This window comes from Bombina bombina, chromosome 5 (genome assembly GCF_027579735.1).
Source record: "Bombina bombina isolate aBomBom1 chromosome 5, aBomBom1.pri, whole genome shotgun sequence".
Taxonomy (NCBI): domain Eukaryota; kingdom Metazoa; phylum Chordata; class Amphibia; order Anura; family Bombinatoridae; genus Bombina; species Bombina bombina.
Window position 1 is genome coordinate 1,013,468,576 of NC_069503.1, and position 22,211 is coordinate 1,013,490,786.

The window sequence follows — 22,211 nt, forward strand, 5'->3', positions numbered from 1 at the left end:
CACCTACTCTGAACTTCACAAAAGCAGTAAAAAAAAAAAAAAAAAAATCATCAGCCAATCATACAATATAATATTGTTCCCTATTACATTGTTTTTCAACCAGTGTGCCGTGGCACACTAGTGTGCCGTGCGAGATCCTCGGGTGTGCCGCGGCAGACTGACAACAGTGTGACATTTTTTAAATTTTGCTTGTTTTTTTATTCTGGGCTGTTTTTTTATTTTGAGTAAGATGATGACTGAGGGTAACTGCGCAGCGGCAGCTCGTCTTCCTGACCTGTGTTCACACTTGGAAGGAACCCCCACTAGGGTTGCACCGATACCATTTTTTTATGACCGAGTACAAGTACCGATACTTGTTTTCAAATACTCGCCGATACCAATTACCGATACTTTTTTTAATGTCATGTGACCAAGCACAATACAGATTATTTAAGATTCCTTCTTTATAATTATAAAGGACTGTAATTCAAAAGACATTATGAAATAATAAAACAGTTTTATTTGTTACAAAGTTCACTGAACATGTTTATAAATAAAAACTATTACAATAAAAACAGAATTTATGCTTACCTGACAAATTACTTTCTCCAACGGTGTGTCCGGTCCACGGCGTCATCCTTACTTGTGGGAATATCTCTTCCCCAACAGGAAATGGCAAAGAGTCCCAGCAAAGCTGGCCATATAGTCCCTCCTAGGCTCCGCCCACCCGTCATTCGACCGACAGGAGGAAAAAATAGGAGAAACCATAGGGTGTCGTGGCGACTGTAGTTGGAGAAAATAATTCATCAGACCCGATTAAAAAACCAGGGCGGGCCGTGGACCGGACACACCGTTGGAGAAAGTAATTTATCAGGTAAGCATAAATTCTGTTTTCTCCAACATTGGTGTGTCCGGTCCACGGCGTCATCCTTACTTGTGGGAACCAATACCAAAGCTTTAGGACACGGATGAAGGGAGGGAGCAAATCAGGTTACCTAAACGGAAGGCACCACGGCTTGCAAAACCTCTCTCCCAAAAATAGCCTCCGAAGAAGCAAAAGTATCAAATTTGAAAAATTTGGCAAAAGTGTGCAGTGAAGACCAAGTCGCTGCCTTACATATCTGATCAACAGAAGCCTCGTTCTTGAAGGCCCATGTGGAAGCGACAGCCCTAGTGGAGTGAGCTATGATTCTTTCAGGAGGCTGCCGTCCGGCAGTCTCATAAGCCAATCGGATGATGCTTTTAAGCCAAAAGGAAAGAGAGGTAGAAGTCGCTTTTTGACCTCTCCCTTTACCAGAATAGACGACAAACAGAGAAGAAGTTTGTCTGAACTCTTTTGTAGCTTCTAAGTAGAATTTTAGAGCACGGACTACATCTAAATTGTGTAGCAAACGTTCCTTCTTTGAAACTGGATTCGGACACAAAGAAGGTACAACTATCTCCTGATTAATATTTTTGTTGGAAACAACCTTTGGTAGAAAACCAGGCTTAGTATGCAAAACAACCTTATCTGAATGGAACACCAGATAGGGCGGAGAACACTGCAGAGCAGATAACTCAAACTCTTCTAGCAGAAGAAATAGCAACCAAAAACATAACTTTCCAAGATAACAACTTAATATCTATGGAATGTAAAGGTTCAAACGGAACCCCTTGAATTACTGAAAGAACTAGATTTAAACTCCAGGGAGGAGTCAAAGGTCTGTAAACAGGCTTGATCCTAACCAAAGCCTGAACAAATGCTTGAACATCTGGCACAACTGCCAGTAGTTTGTGTAGTAAGACAGATAAAGCAGAAATCTGTCCCTTTAGAGAACTCGCAGATAATCCTTTATCCAAACCTTCTTGTAGAAAGGAAAGAATCCTAGGAATTTTTATCCTATTCCATGGGAATCCCTTGGATTCACACCAGCAGATATATCTTTTCCATATTTTATGGTAAATCTTTCTAGTTACCGGTTTTCTGGCTTGAACCAGAGTATCTATCAAGGAATCTGAAAACCCACGCTTTGATAGAATCAAGCGTTCAATCTCCAAGCCGTCAGCTGGAGGGAGACCAGATTTGGATGTTCGAATGGACACTGAACAAGAAGGTCCTGTCTCAAAGGTAGCTTCCATGGTGGAACCGATGACATATTCACCAGGTCTGCATACCAAGTCCTGCGTGGCTACGCAGGAGCTATCAAGATCACAGAGGCCCTCTCCTGTTTGATCCTGGCTACCAGCCTGGGAATGAGAGGAAATGGTGGAAACACATAAGCTAGGTTGAAGGTCCAAGGCGCTACTAGTGCATCCACTAGAGTCGCCTTGGGATCCCTGGATCTGGACCCGTAGCAAGGAACCTTGAAGTTCTGACGAGACGCCATCAGATCCATATCTGGAATGCCCCATAGCTGCGTCAACTGGGCAAAGATCTCCGGGTGGAGTTCCCACTCCCCCGGATGGAATGTCTGACGACTCAAATAATCCGCTTCCCAGTTTTCCACACCTGGAATGTGGATCGCAGATAGGTGGCAGGAGTGATTCTCCGCCCATTGTATTATTTTGGTCACTTCTTTCATCGCCAGGGAACTCCTTGTTCCCCCCTGATGATTGATATACGCAACAGTCGTCATGTTGTCTGATTGGAATCTTATGAATCTGGCCTTTGCTAGCTGAGGCCAAGCCCTGAGAGCATTGAATATCGCTCTTAGTTCCAGAATGTTTATCGGGAGAAGAGACTCTTCCCGAGACCATAGTCCCTGAGCTTTCAGGGATTCCCAGACCGCGCCCCAGCCCACTAGACTGGCGTCGGTCGTGACGATGACCCACTCTGGACTGCGGAAGCTCATTCCCTGGGACAGGTGATCCTGGGTTAGCCACCAACGGAGTGAGTCTCTGGTCTTCTGATCTACTTGAATCACTGGAGACAAGTCTGTATAGTCCCCATTCCACTGTTTCAGCATGCACAGATGAATTCGCGCAAAAGGAACTATGTCCATTGCTGCAACCATCAATCCTACTACTTCCATGCACTGAGCTACGGAAGGACGAGGAATAGAATGAAGAACTTGACAAGCGTTTAGAAGTTTTGACTTTCTGACTTCTGTCAAGAAAATCCTCATTTCTAAGGAATCTATTATTGTTCCCAAGAAGGGAACTCTTGTCGACGGAGACAGGGAACTTTTTTCTATGTTCACCTTCCATCCGTGAGATCTGAGAAAGGCCAGAACGATGTCTGAGTGAGCCTTTGCCTTTGAAAGAGACGACGCTTGTATTTTCATCTTGGGCAACTTCATTATCTGTGACAGTACTGTCCTTACTTTGTTTGGACGCTTTGGCACAATTATCACAATTTAGAAAGGGGAGACACATTGACTTTCATACATATAGAACATAGCTTATCTGAAGGCACAGACATGTTAAACAGGCTTAAACTTGTCAGTAAAACACAAAAACCGTTTTAAAACAAAACCGTTACTGTCTCTTTAAATTTTAAACAGAGCACACTTTATTACTGAATATGTGAAAAAATATGAAGGAATTGTTCAAAATTTACCAAAATTGCACCACAGTGTCTTAAAGCATTAAAAGTATTGCACACCAATTTTCAGAGCTTTAACCCTTAAAATAACGAAACCGGAGCCGGTTACAGTTTTAACCCCTCTACAGTCCCAGCTACAGCCTTTGCTGCGACTTTACCAAGCCCAGAGGGGAATACGATACCAAATGACGCCTTCTAGGAACTTTTCCAACTATCTTCAGGTCCTCACACGCATCTGCATGTCTTGCTCTCAAAAACAACTGCGCAGTAATGGCGCGAAAATGAGGCTCAGCCTACAACTGGGAAGGCCCTTCCTGACTGGAAAAGGTGTCTAACATAGTGCCTGACGTTAAAAAACGTTCCCCAAGTTTATAAGTGTGAAATACCAGCATAAACATGTATAAAATGCCCAAATAAAGCAATCGATTTTGCCCATAAAAGTGTCTACCAGTTTTATAGCCCATATTAAGCCCTTTATTCTGCTTGAGACTAAGAAAATGGCTTACCGGTCCCCATGAGGGGAAAAGACTTCCAGCATTACACAGTCTTGTTAGAAATATGGCTAGTCATACCTTAAGCAGAAAAGTCTGCTAACTGTTTCCCCCAACTGAAGTTACTTCATCTCAACAGTCCTATGTGGAAACAGCAAAGGATTTTAGTTACCGTCTGCTAAAATCATCTTCCTCTCACAAACAGAATTCTTCATCTTTTTCTGTTTCAGAGTAAATAGTACATACCAGCACTATTTTAAAATAACAAACTCTTGATAGAAGAATAAAAAACTACAACTAAACACCACATACTCTTAACCATCTCCGTGGAGATGTTGCCTGTGCAACGGCAAAGAGAATGACTGGGGTGGGCGGAGCCTAGGAGGGACTATATGGCCAGCTTTGCTGGGACTCTTTGCCATTTCCTGTTGGGGAAGAGATATTCCCACAAGTAAGGATGACGCCGTGGACCGGACACACAAATGTTGGAGAAATATTAAATTTAAAGGGGTGATGCAATTGGGTTGTTATATAACATCAATCTGACATTTGTATGGAGGTCCGACTCTAAGTTGAACAGTCTTTCACTTTCCACACTACTGCATGGGGCAGAAATATATTTTTGGGCCATTTTAGCCAAAGATGGAAATCTGTTTATTAACTGCCCAGTACTTCAGGGGTTTGTCTGAACGAGGTACAGTCAGTGATCTCTCCTACAATAATACAAATAACAGCAATTGGTATAGGCAGAACAGTAGTAAACAATTTTTAGTTTAGTCGCCACAAGATAGCATATGGGTAGGAAGTGGAGGTATCGGTTTAAGTATCGGCGCATTTGCACGAGTACAAGTACTCATGCAAATACTTGGTATCGGTACCGATACTAGTATCGATATCGGTGCAACCCTAACCCCCACAACACGTGTCTAGTGCCGGCTCTACACGCAGCACAACGCGACACTTCAATCCCCCATGCATGCTGGCGCAGCTTTGCTCCTCCTCCAGAACAGTTCCAGCCAGGTCACGTCGCTCACGTTCCTTCTCAGCACAAGGAACATGACCGAAGGACTGGAGTGCGGGGGTGTCCCTCTTTCAAATTTTGAAATATTGGGAGGTATGTGACTCATCAGGCATCATTTACAACCATGACATATTGACATTCATTCACAGACAATCATTATGATTGTTTGTGAATGAATGTCAATATGTCATGTATAGTTTGTAGGAGTCATGGCATGACAGCACAGTGTGTGTGTGGATAGAGAGGATGATAGATAGAGATAGATATATGAGCTGTATTAGGCTACAATGTGTGGTTTTGTAAAATTTTGGGATGGTGGTGTGCCGCAGGTTTTTTAATGTAAAAAAGTGCCACAGCAAAAAAAAAAAAAAAAAAGGGTTGAAAATCACTGCCCTAGAAAGTGTGAATACATAAAAAAACTGACATTTGATGAAAGTAAATTGTAAAGTGTCTTAAAACGGCATGTTCTTTCTGAATCATAAAAGTTTATTTTGACTTGAGTGTCCCTTTAAGTAAAAGGTGGAGTGTATAGTGATGAACCTAATAGAAAATGAAAAAGCACCTGTGCCACAAAGAAAGCTCAGAGCAGATTCTAAGACGTAGCCCAAACCTCACAGTGCCATGCCCACGCCTGCTTAGCTTCATAGCTGCTACATTTCATTCCCTGCTCTGCGTTATTTACTGAGAATTGTTCTGCGCATGAGACGTATACAAAAAAATAATACACAAACACTCTAAAGGATGTGGTCTTGCCTCTCTGGAGACAAAGAAAAAAGAAATTTCAGAGATAAATAACAAAAACAGGCATATATGGGGGTGACGGGTGAGCGTCAGGTGACGCACATGATGTAGGAGAGCGTGTAGTGGCGGGGAACGCCAGCAGAGCAGGAGTGTGTGGTGCAGCCGAGAGCCGACACAGTGTTCAACTGTGTAAGATCCCTCAAGTCCGGTAACACGGGAGCAAGGAGCATGGGTTCCTAAATCGAAGCAGAGCGCAGCAGTCCCTGCACACACACGCCCGCCGAGCCAGCGACGCCATACCTCTTGGCAGGTACATCCTGCTCGAGTCTAGCTGTGGAGAAGGACAGCGGACGTTGCATAAGCAAAAACAGCATTGCTTGATCCGGTAACCTTAAAGCTTGGGCCTAAATTGTCTAGTGGCCGCAGACACCGATATATAGCCTAAACTCAGACTTGACTACATCTGAAGCATTTTTTGGTGTTATAGCATATTTCACGCAGAAACATTATCCTGGGTCTATCTAGTCTGGCATAAGTCTTAGAGGGTGACTATTGTTAGAATTGGCACTGAGGCAAAATATGTGATATCTGCCGGGCCAAAGGAGCATACGCATAACTAACAGGGTAAGTCCCTCAGTCTATATGTCCAGTGAAGCAACCCAGTGAATTGGGACTGACGTATAGCTTTAATTGTTCCTGCAAATCAGGGGTATAACAAGTCTGGTGTATCTGAGAAGGGTGAAGAGTGGAGGGATAAGGCTAAAAAACTGTCGGTATATGTATTGGGGCTGTGGATAAGTTTGGTGTTCTCAGCCCTGCCTTCTCTGTACAAAGTCCCTATTAGAGCATCCAGTGAATTATCCCCTAGCTGTCATGATGTTTGCTTAAAGGGACATAATACTCATATGCTAAATCACTTGAAACTAATGCAGTATAACTGTAAAAAGCTCAGCAGAGTAAGCTCTGTGTAAAAAGTTATACTCAGCTGCTCCCAACTGCAGGTTAAAAAAAAAAAATGGACAGAAGCCAATCAGCATCAGCAGTGCTGAGGTCATGAACTCTTACTGTGATCTCATGAGATTTGACTCAATTCTCATGAGATTTCATAGTAAGCTTCCTTTACCTGATTGGTGAAATAATATGAGAGTTCACGAGGCTCATCCTTTCAGCTGTCCCAGGACAGACACACTAAAATGCTGCTTAGAAATCCTTTACAATGGGATGTGGCTACTGAGGAACTTTTGAGGTAAAATATCTTTCTTTTTTTTACATAGAGATGTTCAGGTGATATTTTCTAATCAGCTTTTTACAGCTATGCTGCATCACTTTCAAGCGTTTAAACATTTGAGTATTATGGCCCTTTAAGGATGGGAAAAATGAGAAGGCTGGACTTTTTAAAGGCATAGTTACGCATTAAGTTTGTGCTTGTATTTATCCTGGAAAAGATCTGCTTAAGAACCTATAGGCCTCATGGTTATATCTCTTGTTGCAAAATTCAACATAACATCCTTTATGGTTTGGGATAAATTCCCCTTTGCTGAACTGTGAGAATATAAAGTAGATGTGGACAACCTGGGCCTCTGTGGATATTTACCAACTTTTGGGCTTATAGAAATTGGATGGTGGCAGAACAGCCTCTAAAGCTTTTCAGTCAGACGTACTATATATATATATATATATATATATATATATATATATATATATATATATTTTATGGATAAACTGTCCTACCATGTTCTGAAGATTTAGCAACTTTCCAGGACGCTTCAATTATGTATCGATAATGTATTCTGACCTTTATTTTATATGTGCATGCCAATTGCTGAAAGATCTGGCAGAGGTTAAGTTGCTTTGGGAACCCTGTCTTTAATATTGTGTATCCAGCCGCAGTCTCTTTATGTATGATTGTGTAGAGAGTGAACCGCAGAAATAAGAACCTTATTTCTCTAGTCTATAGAACAGTATAAACTGAGTATGGTATCTTTGAAGTGGTCTTATACTCGCTACTAAACACAAAGGGCTCCTTGTTTATTTCCTGAGGACATATTGTTAAAAAAATTGTGGTCCCTCTCTCCAAGCATAGGCCCAAATGTTGTATAAATTTTTAGGGCCAACTGAATAAGTCTAAATGCTTTTCCTATCCCCAAAACTCATACTGGGCTGTAACAAGACTGAATTAGTCAGGTAGGCTAGGTTATAGGAGGCCGAATAGATCTTAAGAAGTAAAAAAAAGTCAGATAGGGCTAGGACCCCTTAAGGACCTGGCTGAGTTCAGTATTCTTGATTGTGGTCTGCAAAGCCTTGTATATAGACAGCACTATCAGGGCGCTATAATTGTTGTATAGCCTCATAAGATTTTCTGGAAAACGTCCAATTTTTGCTTATTTTTCTTTCTTTTCTTGTTCTTTTCTTTCTTTTCTCCATATGCATAATGTGATAATCTTTCTTGGCATTTTTCGATACATGCTAGTACACAGAATTTAAAGTTATATTTTGTCAACTCATATAAATGTAAACACCGTAAGTTTTTTTTAGTAATTAGATAAAATTGTTTTTGCACTTTTTTTTTCCTCTCACACACAGAACGCACTGAGATAAAGTTATTTAATTATCTGACCCTCTATATATTTGGGCTTAGGGGGTTGTAAAAGTAGGTTAAGCTGAAATTTTGAGAAAGGAATTATTCACGTTAAAGACACTTATAGGTAACAGTAAAAGTATTAACTGTACAGACGTTGATTGTTTACTTGGTGAAAGTTGCACAGCTAAGTCTTTTTAAGATTTTTATTTTTCACATATGGAGAAGTTCGTCCATTCTGTTAAAGCTAAATCGCCAGTAATGGCGCCTAAAAAAAGATAAAAAGGGCAAAATAAGCGCTGCTTTGCAGTTGAGTATTGTGGAAGAAATCAGTGCTGCTAAGATGGATATAGATTCTCAAGCTTTGGTTAAAGTCATCTATGACGCAATGACTCCACAATTTGACCAGATACGACAGGATATGCTCTCACTTACAAATGAGATTCACTCCTTTAATAATAGGATTGATGCAGCCGAATTACGTATCTCAGATATCGAAGATAGAATGCACACAGCAGAACAGGACACAAGTTTTTATAGGACTACTTTAAAAAACTACAGGATAGGATAGATGACTTGGAGGATAGAACCAGGAGGAATAACCTCAGAATTATTGGTGTACCAGAAACAATAGAGTATACAGAACTGAAAAAGTTTATACTGGAAAAACTCCCCCTGCTTTTAGAGTTGCCGGGTCCGAAATGGCAGCTGACAGTTCCACAGAATAGGACAGGAGATATTTAGGCCAGATGGGAGTAAGATCACTAGACCTATAATCACCAAAATGCTTAATTTCCAGAACAAAGTTGATTTATTAAATGGATATCGCCAAAAAAGAGAGGTAATGTTAGGAGGTAAACTACTTTTTCAGGATTATTCAATGGAAACTACTAATCACCGCAAGGTGATGGCTCCTCTCTGTACGCGTATTATTAAGAAAGGATATGAAGCTTTTCTCTTGTATCCTGCTAGGATCAAGGTACTAAAAGATAACATCTGGCACATATTGAACACACAACAGGAAGCAAATAGGTTCTTAGATGAACATGAATAAGAAGTGTATAATGTCCCAAAGCTGCAGTAGGCAATAGTGTTTAATAATAATAATGGAATATATATTAGGGGAAGGTTTTAAGTTGGTTTGTGTGTTTTTTTTTCCCCTCTTTCTTCCCTCCATCCCCCGGAAGCCTCTTCGAGCTTGTATATGCATCGCATTAGATTGGTAATAGAACTGCTAGTGGTTATTTTGCTCTGCCAGTATGACAGATAAAGTGAATATCGATCTAATATCGTGGAACGTTAGAGGCATCACCTCCCCAATTAAAAGAAAATTGATTATGAAAAATCTGAAAAAAACTCAGATGTAATATTGCATTCCTCCAGGAAAATTACATTGTTCAAAATGAAGCAAATAAACTTAGAACAGGTTGGGTCGGTGAAGTTATTGCCTCAACAGGCATTACTAGGAAACGAGGGGTAGCAATTCTCCTGCATAAAAATTTGGAGTATAAGATTACGCAATCTGAGATAGATGTCGATGGTAGGTTTATAAATGTACAGATGGTCATAAGAGGCCAAAACAATGTTTTATGCAATGTGTATGGACCCAATAATCATATACGTGATTTTTGGGATAAATTACAGGGCAAACTATCGCATTTTATAGAAAGTAAGTTGATAGCAGCTGGCGATTTCAATTTGATTGCTCAATACCCCTTAGACAGATGGCCTTATAAAAGGAAGGCGGCAAGTAGAGAGAAACAGGATATCATCCTGTTTCGAAAGTTTAGAAATGCCTTAAACTTAAAGGATGTGTGGCGTATGCAAAATCCCGAGATAAAGGGCTATACCTCTAAATCGAATACTTTTAAAACGCTTTCGCGAATAGATTATATTTTGATTAATGGGGGCAGCAGTAGCAGACATAAGAGATATTATCATTTCAGACCACGCCCCAATCTCGCTTACGTTACCAGTGCCTAGTTCCTCAAAAAGAAATCCTTCCTACCCTTTCCCAAAATACCTGTACTCAAAATAAATTCAAGAATTGGCTTATTGAGGCCTGGAAGAAATTTGAATATAATAATGCTACGTCTGTGTCTAGCCCGGAGACATATTGGGAGGCCTCTAAGGCGGTTTTACGTGGAGAAGTAAAAGCCTATTTACATAAAGTCTGGAGAAAAAAAATCAGATTCGGGATGTTCAGCTCTCAAATCAGTTATCTAATGCTTATAGTGCGTATATACAAGAGGCATCCCCAGTCAAATGGCAAAAATATCTACAAACTAAAAATGAAAGAAATCTTTCTTCAACAAAAAGCGGTAAGTGATCTTACTCGGGCCAATGCACGGATGTATAAATATGGGGGTAAGATAGGGAAAAATTTAGCTAATTTAGTGAAACAAAACCGTGGCTCCAATTATATCTCTGTGATAGCAACTAAGGATAGAAGGCTAACTAATTCTAACGCTATTAGTGCTGAATTTCTCAAATATTATAAACAGATCTTTCTTTTGAGAGATACTAAGGTTGCCAGTTGTCCCCGCTCTTATTCAACCTTTGCATTGAACCGTTAGCAATTGCCTTACGTAAGGCCATTACGGGGATAAAAGTGGAGAATTCAGAGACGCAAATCTCTCTGTACGCGGACGACCTACTTGTCTTTCTCTCCAATACGGGTGAAAATGTGCCGGTACTATTGAATTTGCTTGAAATGTTTGGATCCTTTTCAGGATATGCAATTAATTCCAAAAAATCTGAAATTTTATGGCTAAATCGCACTAGAGATTCATATTCGGCACCACTATTTAAAGAAGTTAAAAATATAAAATATCTAGGAATTTGTGTGTCAACTTGCCCTAAGGAATGGTATAAGGCAAATTTTTCTCGAGTGATTAAGAAAATCATACAGGATATGTTAAAATGGGCACTCTTTCCGCTAACACTTGCGGCTAAAATAAATTTAATTAAAAGGATTGCGTTACCTAAATTGTTATACGTAATGCAAAACATCCCACTTTTCCTACAAAAAGGAAATATAAAACAGCTAAATACTGCTTTTGCCCGCTTTTTAATGGGGCAACATTAAACCAAAGCTTTCGTTAAAAAGACTTAGCCAGCCAAAAGAACAGGCCGGGTTAAGTTTTCCCTCAATACAAAAGTATAACCTTGCATGTTTGATAAAGATTGTCCCAGACTGGCTAACGGATAAATGGGCATTAGCTCTTCAGGATATAGAAATTTTTTTTTTCAAACCTTATTCTCTAAAGGCACTTGTTCATATGAATCAAAAAGTTTGGCCTCCAATGCTTAAAAAGATGTATACCTTCAAAAACCCCATAATAGCGTGTCAAAAATTTTGCCGGGATCAGAATATTAATTACCAGTGCTCCAAATTTCTGCCTATACAAAATAATCCGGCATTTCCTGCGGGGATTGATTCGGAAATCTTTAAAAGATAGAAAATTAAGGGACTTGAGTTCTTCTTTCAATGTATAGATATGGATAAGAATGTTACACATTAATTTAGCACTTTAAAAGAAAAATTTGATCTCCCTAACAGAGACATGTTCGGATTCTTTCAAATCAGACATTTTCTGAATGCACAGTAGCTAAAAGACTATCATAAGAATTTTGAAAGAGTCTATGTTGGTACAGGTATTTTCCTTAAGGGTAAAGTTTCCATATCACAAAGGTATAATCTGCTATTAATTAAAGAAGGTTACATGGCTATGGAACGGCTGCAAGAAAAATGGTCTTTTGACATCCCTGCCATAGAAATCAAGACAATTGAAAAAAGTGTTGCTAGAGCATGGGCAGCTACTCCGCAATTATCCTGGGGGGAATCCCATATAAGGTTACTTAACAGAGTATATATTACTCCAGAGGATTTAGGCAGATGGAATAAGGATCAAGTATACGAATGCGCTCGGTGCAGATGCCCCAATGCCAATCTGATTCACTGTATTTGGGAGTGTCCCAAGGTAAACCAATTCTGGCGTAAAGTAACATATTGGATTTCCAAAGTATTAAAGGGACATGAAACCCACATTTTTTCTTTCATGATTTAGAAAGAGAATGCAATTTTAAACATCTTTCTAATTTACTTCGATTATCTAATTTGTTTTATTATCTTGATATTCTTTGCTGAAAAGCATATCTAGATATGCTCAAAAGATGCTGATTGGTTGCTGCACATAGAAGCCTCGTGTGAATGGCTCACCCATGTGCATTGCTTTTTCTTCAACTAAGGATATCTAAAAAATGAAGCAAAATAATAGAAGTCAATTGTAATGTTGTTTAAATGTGTATTCTCTATCTGAATCATGAAAGAAAGATTTTTGTTTTAGTAACCCTTTAAAGCATGAAGTTGTGTTGGACAAGGTTGAAATTGTCTTTTTGAAAAAATATTATGATAGGGGAGAGAATATTGATTTTATTAACTTTATAATATTGTGTGCAAGAAATGTCATTCTCCTTATGGAAATCCAATAAAAAAAACAGCGTTTTCGGCGTTAGATAATAAATTAATACTGGAACAATATGAAACTCCAAAAGGCTCAGAAAGTGAGATTAAAGTTTTTTCAATAAGTGGAGCAATTATATATTTTCAAATCCAATAGAGCTGCAAAGGAGACTTCTCACCTTTTAAGAACTCTGTATGGATCCAAAATGCCGTTTTGAGAGGGGAAAATCAGTGGAGAAATTATGGAGAATGTCTGAAATTGCAGGTTCGAGAGGCATCCGTGAGGTGTTTTTTTTTTGTGTGCTTGTCTTGATGAGTCTTGTTTTGTGTTTGTTTTGTTCGAGTTTTGACATTTTTATGTATTGTTTCTCAAGATATCAGTGTGGGCTAGCTTTGCTTTCATGTATATGATTATCATGCACCTCTAAATGTATATTGTCCTTTTTTTTTTCTTTCCCATTGATATGATCGATGATTGAATACACTGATATCCTGTATGTTTGTATAAAATAAACATTTAATAAAAAAAAAAAAAAAATCAGGCATAATATTAAAAAATACTGCAGTATTTCTGCATTTTATAGGGAATTACATTTAAAAATGTTTCTAGAAAATACTTTTACAAGATAAATCATTGTTGAAAATAGTATTTTAACCAAATCTCTCTGTGGGAGTTTGTGTTTGTATCCCCATGTGTTACGGCTTATCACTAGTTCCCTTTTCAGAATGACACCACCACCAAATAAAGTAAGTGGTGGGTATTGTTTGACTACTTAAATTAAATAAGTAAAAAAAACTTGATTTGTTTTAAAAACATTTAGCCTTGTCAGATATTTTTATAAAAACACAACAGAAATGTGCTGTAATTGCAAGGTGCTTACTGCACCTTTAAAAACTAGTGCTTGTCAGATTGGTACGACACCCTGGCTAGTGGGTCTGTCTTCTTTATGTAAACACGTGTGTGTGAGTGAGAGAGTGACACACACACACACACAAATATATACACATACATAAATACAATTTTTTTAAAAAACACCACATGGCCACCCAAAAACGTTAAATTTAACAAAATATCAAATCATGTTCTAAAAATCTGCAAGAGCACCTTTAAAAACATTAGATCTTTAAGTAGAGTAAAAACAAAAACTTGACACTAAATTACAGCATTTCTGTAACTTTATTCCATATGCATTTTTACCTACCACTAGAAGGTGCTGAAGAGCCTTTATTAAATAAGCAGACCATGCTATATGCAGCACATGACAAAGCATCAGAAAACGTGTCACTGGATCAGAATGCTTAAACCTGACAGGCTTGATATGTAGCAACTTTTAATGAAGCATCCTAAATGCAATTTACAGAAGTCTCGAGATCATTACCACAATATCAAAGATTTCATAAATTGTAAACCTATGTCTGGAATTTGAAGGACATCAAACAATTAAAAGAATACATCATAGCATTTTTTTTTTTTTTAAATGTTAACAGCACAGTGAAAAGTCTCATACAAATTATTTGAGGGGGGGTAGACTTAAATTGATATAACATTAAGCCCAAGTTACGGATGAACAGAATGACAATGGTAGAAGAAACACTCATACGAAAAATATTTTCTCTACCATGCTCCCTACTTGCACCTAAGTTTATTCTGTCAGTTACAGATCAGACAGGAAATGACCATCACACCCTTGGGCTCATCAAAATGAAGCTGGAAACACAGTAATGAAAAATGTTTTAGAGCCCTGAAATAATGCCAAAAAGCCTTAGGACAAAGCAAATTAATGGGAATTAAAATGATACCTACAATACCTAAATTCACCCTCTTCCCTTGAAGCATTCAGAAAACAAAACTAAATGTCTTTTATACAAGAGTAAAACATAGTAAACTTTATCAGATGTAAAGAAATAAATCACTTATTTGTATAGCACAGATAATTCTGTAGTGGTCATTTACTGTTTAGAACAGAACTCTAAAAAAGTATATCTGGCTTCTATTTCTGAAAGGTTAATGCTTATCCATTTAGGCCTTTCAGACTCCTAACCAAAATAAAAGTGTTTTGTAAATTTGAAACGATACATCCATCACTTGTAGGTTGTTTATATTACTATGTACATTTATGTAACAATGTGAATTTTAGATTACGAAAAATAGGTCTCATGTGATGTTAAAGGGACACTGTATACAAAAATGTTCTTTCGTGATTCAGATTGAGCATGAAATTTTAAGCAACTTTCTAATTTACTCCTATTATCAAATAAGCTTCATTCTCTTGGTATCTTTATTTGAAATGCAAGAATGTAAGTTTAGATGCCGGCCCATTTTTGATGAACAACCTGGGTTGTCCTTGCTGATTGGTGGATAAATTCATCCACCAATAAAAAAAGTGCTGTCCAGAGTACTGAAACCAAAAAAAAGCTTAGATGCCTTCTTTTTCAAATAATGATAGCAAGAGAATGAAGAAAAAATAATAGGAGTAAATTAGAAAGTTGCTTAAAATTGCATGCCCTTTCTGAATTACAAAAGAAAAAATTTGGGTACAGTGTCCCTTTAAGTAATTTGTTTACAGTACATGACAGCAAATAAATACAGGATTAAGCAGAATGCGCCAACGTTTGCACACTTTATACATGCAGTCCTGTGTAGATATGTTAAAACTAAAACGCTGGTTTGTGGCCCCAACTCATGAATTTGTTGAGCATTGTCATATCACATCTGAATAACTGGGCTTAAAGGAGTATTAAAGGAACATGAATCCCAAAAAAATTCTTTCATGATTCAGAAAGAGAATACAATTCTAAACAACTTTCTAATTTACTTCTATTACCCAATTTGTTTCATTCTCTTGGTATCATTTGTTGAAGGAGCAGCAATGCACTACTAGTTTCTCACTAAACACATGGGTGAGCCAATGGCAAATTTTACATACATACATACACACAACCAGCAGTTATAACCTAGGTTTCTTTTGCTGCTCCAATGTTCCGATGTAGACAAATTGAAATCCTGCACGTGATCGCGAGATTTCAATGATGGTATCGGGTCAGGGGGGCGTCCCTATGAAGATAGGCATGCCCTCCAGACCGCGATCCCATCCAGGAAGCGCCGTTGGCTTCAGGACAGCCAAACAGCTTGGACGTTCTATTCCGTCCTAACGTCGCTAAAACCCGGCGTGGTTAGGACGCAAAAGAACGCCGCAACGGCGTTAAAAGGTTAAGAAAAGGTATAAATTAGCTCCTGCACAAATCAAAACAATCCCTCTGCAGCAAACAACCTTCAGAGTTTAATATGAGAATAAAAAGGCAAACTAAATGAATAAGTATTGCAAAGGTTCCTGCCCTATGTATAGATAGATTTTGAGTTTAAAGTGAAGGTAAACTTTACATGTTTAAAATCAGGTCAGGAATATAAGCAATATTTTACATTGACTTTGAATACTTATAATGAAAATGCACTAGGGAGATTAAAGTGATGGTAAACTTTACAGGTATGGAATGCAAGCAATATTTTAGATTGACTTTAATTGATTACTTCTAATGAAGATGCGCTGTAACTTACTTTTTAATCTAGCCGTGCCATTCCAATACCCCGCTCTCTGGCCACCCACTTCAAAACTCAATTTTTCTTGTTACCCAACGGTTTGAACTGTTCTCCATGACACTTATTTGTATCTAGAAGCGCTGATTGAAGAACAGTTCAACAACGTTTTTAAATGGGTGGCCGGATCACGGGATATTAGAATGGCACGGCTAGATTAAAAAGTTACAGTGCATCTTCATTAGAAGTGATCAATTATAGTCCATCTAAAATATTGCTTACATTCCGTACCTGTGTAAAGTTTACCCATCACTTTAATCTCCCTACAGCAAATTTAAGCCAAGAGAAGTTTACAAGAATTTAGTTTTGACTCCTAACCTTTTGGATCATATACACAGGCACTATATCTCAGGCTCGCTCAAAGCGATTCTTAATTCTAGATGACTCCTAAAACTGATACAAACCCAAAGAAACTCTTCATAGCAAATGCCACCTTTTGTATGAATTATTTTTGTTTACTCTGATTTATGTAACCTATTCTTTATACTTTGAATAAGTAACATTGCATACCCTTATTTGTATACAGTTTTGTGGAATTTTGATGTGGTTTATTATTGCCCAGTTACTCATGTATAAATATGTATCACTAAGTATAAGAGTCACAGACACAATGATATGGAATATGGCAACAGATATGAAATTTGGCAAAGCTTTCACAATACTTAACCAGCCAACATACTAAATAATTTTGTTAATATGTTTCATATCATGTTTTCTCTCAGTAAAAGCATATTGCTTTATTAGGGTTGGAAAAATGATTGTTTATCACTACCACACAAAACTCACATTTACCCTCCATCCTACACTGTCTCCAAATATGTTGGTGAGGTAGGGAATATCTGACTATAATCATGTGGCGGTCAATTAGCTTCTTTTAAAGGGACACTGAACCCAATTTTTTCTTTTGTGATTCAAATAGAGCATGCAATTTTAATCAACTTTCTAATTTACTCCTATTATCAATTTTTCGTTGTTCGCTTGCTATCTTTATTTGAAAAAGAAGGCATCTAAGCTTTTTTTGGTTCAGAACTCTGGAAAGCACTTTTGTATTGGTGGATGAATGTAGCCAATCAGCAAGAACAACCCAGGTTGTTCACCAAAAATAGGCCAGCATCTAAACTTACATTCTTGCATTTCAAATAAAGATACCAAGAGAATCAAGACAATTTGATAATAGGAGTAAATTAGAAAGTTGCTTAAAATGCCATGCTCTATCTGAATCACGAAAGAAAAAAATTTGGGTTCAGTGTCCCGTAATTTTTTCCTTTAATGTATTTCCAATGACTTGCTATACCAGCTGCAGAGTATAAAATGTATGATAAATTGCATTTCAAGTTTATTTGTGTGTATATCAAATAGCTGGTTTTGTGCTTTGAAAACACAACATATTAAAATGGGTTGAACTTGCAGTAGAAAAAAAAAACAGATCTAATTTTATCATGTTGTGTACACACACATATATGCTTCCTTATTTTATGTGTAAACCAAAGACCAATACTTAGAACAATGGATAATTAACATTTTATTATTTCTCTCTTCTACACCCCACTATGGGCATTTTCTTCTGCTGACTGTTTACATAGCCTACGATTAAGTATAGAAACTTTTGGTATAGGTGGGATACCACAGGGTAAATCAGCTATTTCAAATAAAGGTAAAGGAGCTACCTGTAAACAATGTAATGCAGTCCAGCAGGGAAAATTGATCATTGGGAACTAATTAAACTGGAGAACATTTTTGGGTAAACTGTCCCTTTAAGCTTCCCTAACCCATACTCTTTAGCAGGGCCGAATGAACCAGGTTTACAGAACCAAATCCTCTGTAATTTACCCCATTCACTCTTTATTCCCTCCTTATTTCGTGCTTCCTTGAAACCCGTATAGGTTTCATCTATTTGTTGAAGCCCGTTTATTACACATTAAAACTACCGTGTGGCCATTTTTAGGCCTTAGGGCAATATAGGTAGCCCATATTTCCACTACGTTCTCATCATAATTACCGGTCATTCAGTTGATCCTCTGTGCCAGGAAGCGGGTGCACCACGAAGTGTATGGACGTCATGGCACTCAGTGTAGGGGCATCAATCCCCGATCAGGAGGCGGCGGCTAATTACGTCCTGTATGTTATTGGCTGAAATAAAAAATAATGCCTGATGGCCAAATGCTACACTGCTACTGTCTTTAAAATAAAATATAAAAATATAAAGGAAATAAGGAAGCTCCTTTCGCTCTTGAATTCAGTAATTAACAATATACGTATAACCAATAACAGCGAAGAATCGGCGGCACCTTCAGCAAGCAGCCGCCATCTTGCAGCTTCCCAGCAGTTTGTCCGCTTACTCTCTTCGGGGCCTAAGACACGATGCAAACTCAGTGTTCATTGGTTGCTATTGCAGGGCATCTCCATCTAGAGCACAAATGAAAGACGCGTTGTGATTGGTCAAAAGAGCAAGTACTTAGTCAGCGCATGCCTATTGTTACATTTATGTCCCTTTTCCATAAGCTAAGCGGCTAGAGTAATAGAGGAAGTGTCATTGTGATACCGGATGTGATGTCTACGACTAACTACCATCGTCTTATTGCTAATGTCAACAAATAATATTAACCAATTGGCTGCTGCTGCGCTATGCGTTGTGGGCACCAATTATCGATGCTTACACTTTGTGTTTGAGTTGACATTTCTTGGGGCGGTGTGCATACGTTGAAATCACTATATGTGATGTGGGTGCGTTTTTTTTAATGATGCTACCTATTTTATAAGGCAGAATTTGATAAAACTATGGCACCAGAGTGCCTAGAAATTATCAATTTGTAAAATGCCATTGAAGCACAATGCAGTGAGAGCGCTGTGTGCTCTGGTGCTCTCCTTCCTCAATATGCTGCGCACAACACTTTGACAGGACTGGACATCCCTATTATCCCATCGCTCTTTTACAGCATCCCGGTCTAGAGATGTCACAGCGTGTTTCGCTTTTCCCTACAAATGTTCCCAGAGATCATTTTCAGTGACTGTGGAGGGCAAGCATTGTTAGCACTTATTGCTTTTCCTTGGATTTCAGTCTGTAGCAATTTCGATGTTGGTCTTGGATTGTTGTCCTGCTGGAATTGGTCGTTTTCTTTGGTTAAAGTATAGTTGAACTTGTGCAAGTCACCAACTCCAGAATAGCCATATCATCTCCAGCCGTGAGGATTTCATGCACTGTTTTTAACCCCTTCATGCCTGTAATATAGAGTTAACATTAGAACGAAGTTCCGGTGTAAACACTATTAGTAAAAATTAATTTAGCTATTGTCGATACGATCACGTGATTTCAAGGCCGGGATCGGATCATGGGGGACAGCCTACGTTGCTAGGCACACCCCAGGCCGATTCTTGATGTTGTCAAAGGGAGGAAGCTGAAGGACGCTGTATAAGGTAGGACGTTCCATGACATGACATACTAACAGCGTTATAGCCCAGCGCTGTTAAGACGACATGGAACATCCTAATGTCATAAAGGGGTTAAAAGTACTGTAAACACCTTGAGAGTTAGATTTAGTCTGTGGGATGGTTTATCCCTGATAAGGAAATATGGAATTTTTTAGTTCTGTTAAAAAAATATTTGTGGAAAATATGTTTGGTATCTATGTATTAAAGTGATAGTAAATCTTTGTGTTTTTGAAATGCTAGGGTTTTAGTCACGTTGTATAAAATACTTCATGCTGAAATTTTCTTTATCTGCAGCGTTCACTGCGCTGAGCGCCTCAGGCCGCCCTCGGAAGAACCCTATTTTGCAGTGAGGTGATCATAGCCAATAGCGTGTTAGCTATCCGGAATAATGCCAGCTGGCCCACACGGCTACTGGCTAAGAGGTGGAAACGCCACCTCATTGAAAAATAGCGTTCTGCTGCGGGCGGCCTGAGGCACTCAGTGCGGTGAATGCTGCACACAAATAAAGGAACTTCTATCACCCCATTCTTGCGCAAACACCATCACATATTCCAATGTTCATTAACATGTTTGTTTGTAATATGCGCTTACCCGATCGCATACTGTAAAATGCGCTTACCAGACATGAAAATATAAATATGCTTTAACATATTTTCATCTACCTAACTGCAAAGGGCTACAATGCACTTAGCAATGTATCTTTATGTATCTCTCTGTTAAAGTCCTTTGGTGGCTTTTTTTTTCTAACACCCAAGATCTAATTTCTTTGAGCCCTTATATATTTTATTAGATGATGTTATTATAAGTGTAAGTCTACTTTGTAATATTTTTTATGTGTTTTGTGACACGTTTTATTTTCGCAAAACGGTTAACCACAGCTCTGAGATCGCCGGAATGATTCCAGTGTAAATAATACTTGTAATATCAGCGCAATTAAAAAGGAGCGCAAACGATCAGGAAAACCCTTGCAAAATTGCACAATATCAACCGTGACAGCACCATCAAATGACCTATCTTTTTAAAGTGCATGGGATAAGGGGGCATCACTACCCATACAAATATAAATCATAAAGTCCCCAACACAATAATATAGATCAATAGTATAGTACAACAATTAGAATGTTTATTAATCTTATAAACAGATCAGTATCAATGGGCCCCAAACATTCACACACTCTCACTAAGGACTAAGGTGGTCAGCAGTTCAGGGTTAATAGCAAAAGCCAAGCATGTTAGTATTTAATAACCACTTGTGTTCCTCTTCCAGTATTATAGTTATATGGACATCTCCCAATTAATGCTTGAAATTGAAAGCTCACAATGTGGATGCAGAGCCATAGACCAAAGTAGCATTTGAACACATGTATCACACAGTCATATGTGCATATAACAAAGTGTCACTTGTAAATACAGGAACTTGAGATGCTCAGTCATAAACTATGCAAGCTGCATATGAACAAAACCAGCTTCCTACTTGAGCATAGTCAATTATATCAAAGCCACATGCATGTCAGGTTAAGTCCATTAATTAGACGTGTGTGTGAATGTATCCCATCTCAGACCACCATCTGCTCACCTTTAATCTCAATATACAGGCTAAACCTACTTCTCTGCCTCACCCCCGAACCTGTAGAAATCTGCACATTGTGGATCCTCTCCAACTTTCCAACCTTATTCAAAAACGCTTCCCCCACACTTCCACGATATCCTGCCCCGAACTTTCTACAACCTACTATAACAATACTCTCTCCTCTGCACTTGACACTCTTGCTCCTCCCCAACTTCACAAAGCCCCACGTCGTCAGCTCCAGCCGTGGAACCCTCCGCAAAAACACACCACCTACAAAAATGCTCCCGCACTGCTGAACGTGCCTGGAGGAAATCCCGCTCGGAACCTGATTTCATCCACTATAAGTTCATTCTTACACCTCTGCCCTTCACTTGGCTAAGCAAACCTACTTCTCTTATATCCACTCCTCAAACCCTAAAAGACTTCTCCATTTTCAACTTTCTTCTCTACCCACCTGCACCACCCCCTTCATCTGCATTCAGTGCTCAAGACCTGGCTCACTACTTCTTCAATAAAACACCATCTGAAACAACATCCCAACACAAGCCTACAATCTCCCTACTTTACTCGCAGTCACCCCCTCTGCCACTCCCTGCACCCTCCTCCCAACCACAGAGAGTGAAGTGGGTTCTCTATTGTCTTCCTCACACCTCACTACCTGCCCACTTCACCCTATTCCTTCACATCTAATACCTTTTCTGTCTCCCACCCTCACTCCAGCTCTTACATATTCAACCTATCCCTTTCTACCGGTTCATTCCCTGCCTCCTTCAAACATGGAAAGGTCACCCCCATTATCAAAAAACCCTCCCTTGACCC

General features: G+C 38.8%; 1 protein-coding gene across 1 annotated transcript in view; it reads right to left on the reverse strand.

Annotated features, from left to right (window-relative positions):
* UBR5 (ubiquitin protein ligase E3 component n-recognin 5) overlaps positions 1 to 18,728 on the reverse strand; it is an 877,374-nt gene extending 858,646 nt beyond the window's left edge. The window contains exon 1 of the mRNA XM_053715922.1: positions 18,393 to 18,728. Within this exon, the coding sequence (XP_053571897.1) occupies positions 18,393 to 18,454 (62 nt within the window). The 5' untranslated portion in view covers positions 18,455 to 18,728. The remainder of the gene's footprint in view (positions 1 to 18,392) is intronic.
* Between the last annotated feature and the right edge of the window lie 3,483 nt (positions 18,729 to 22,211).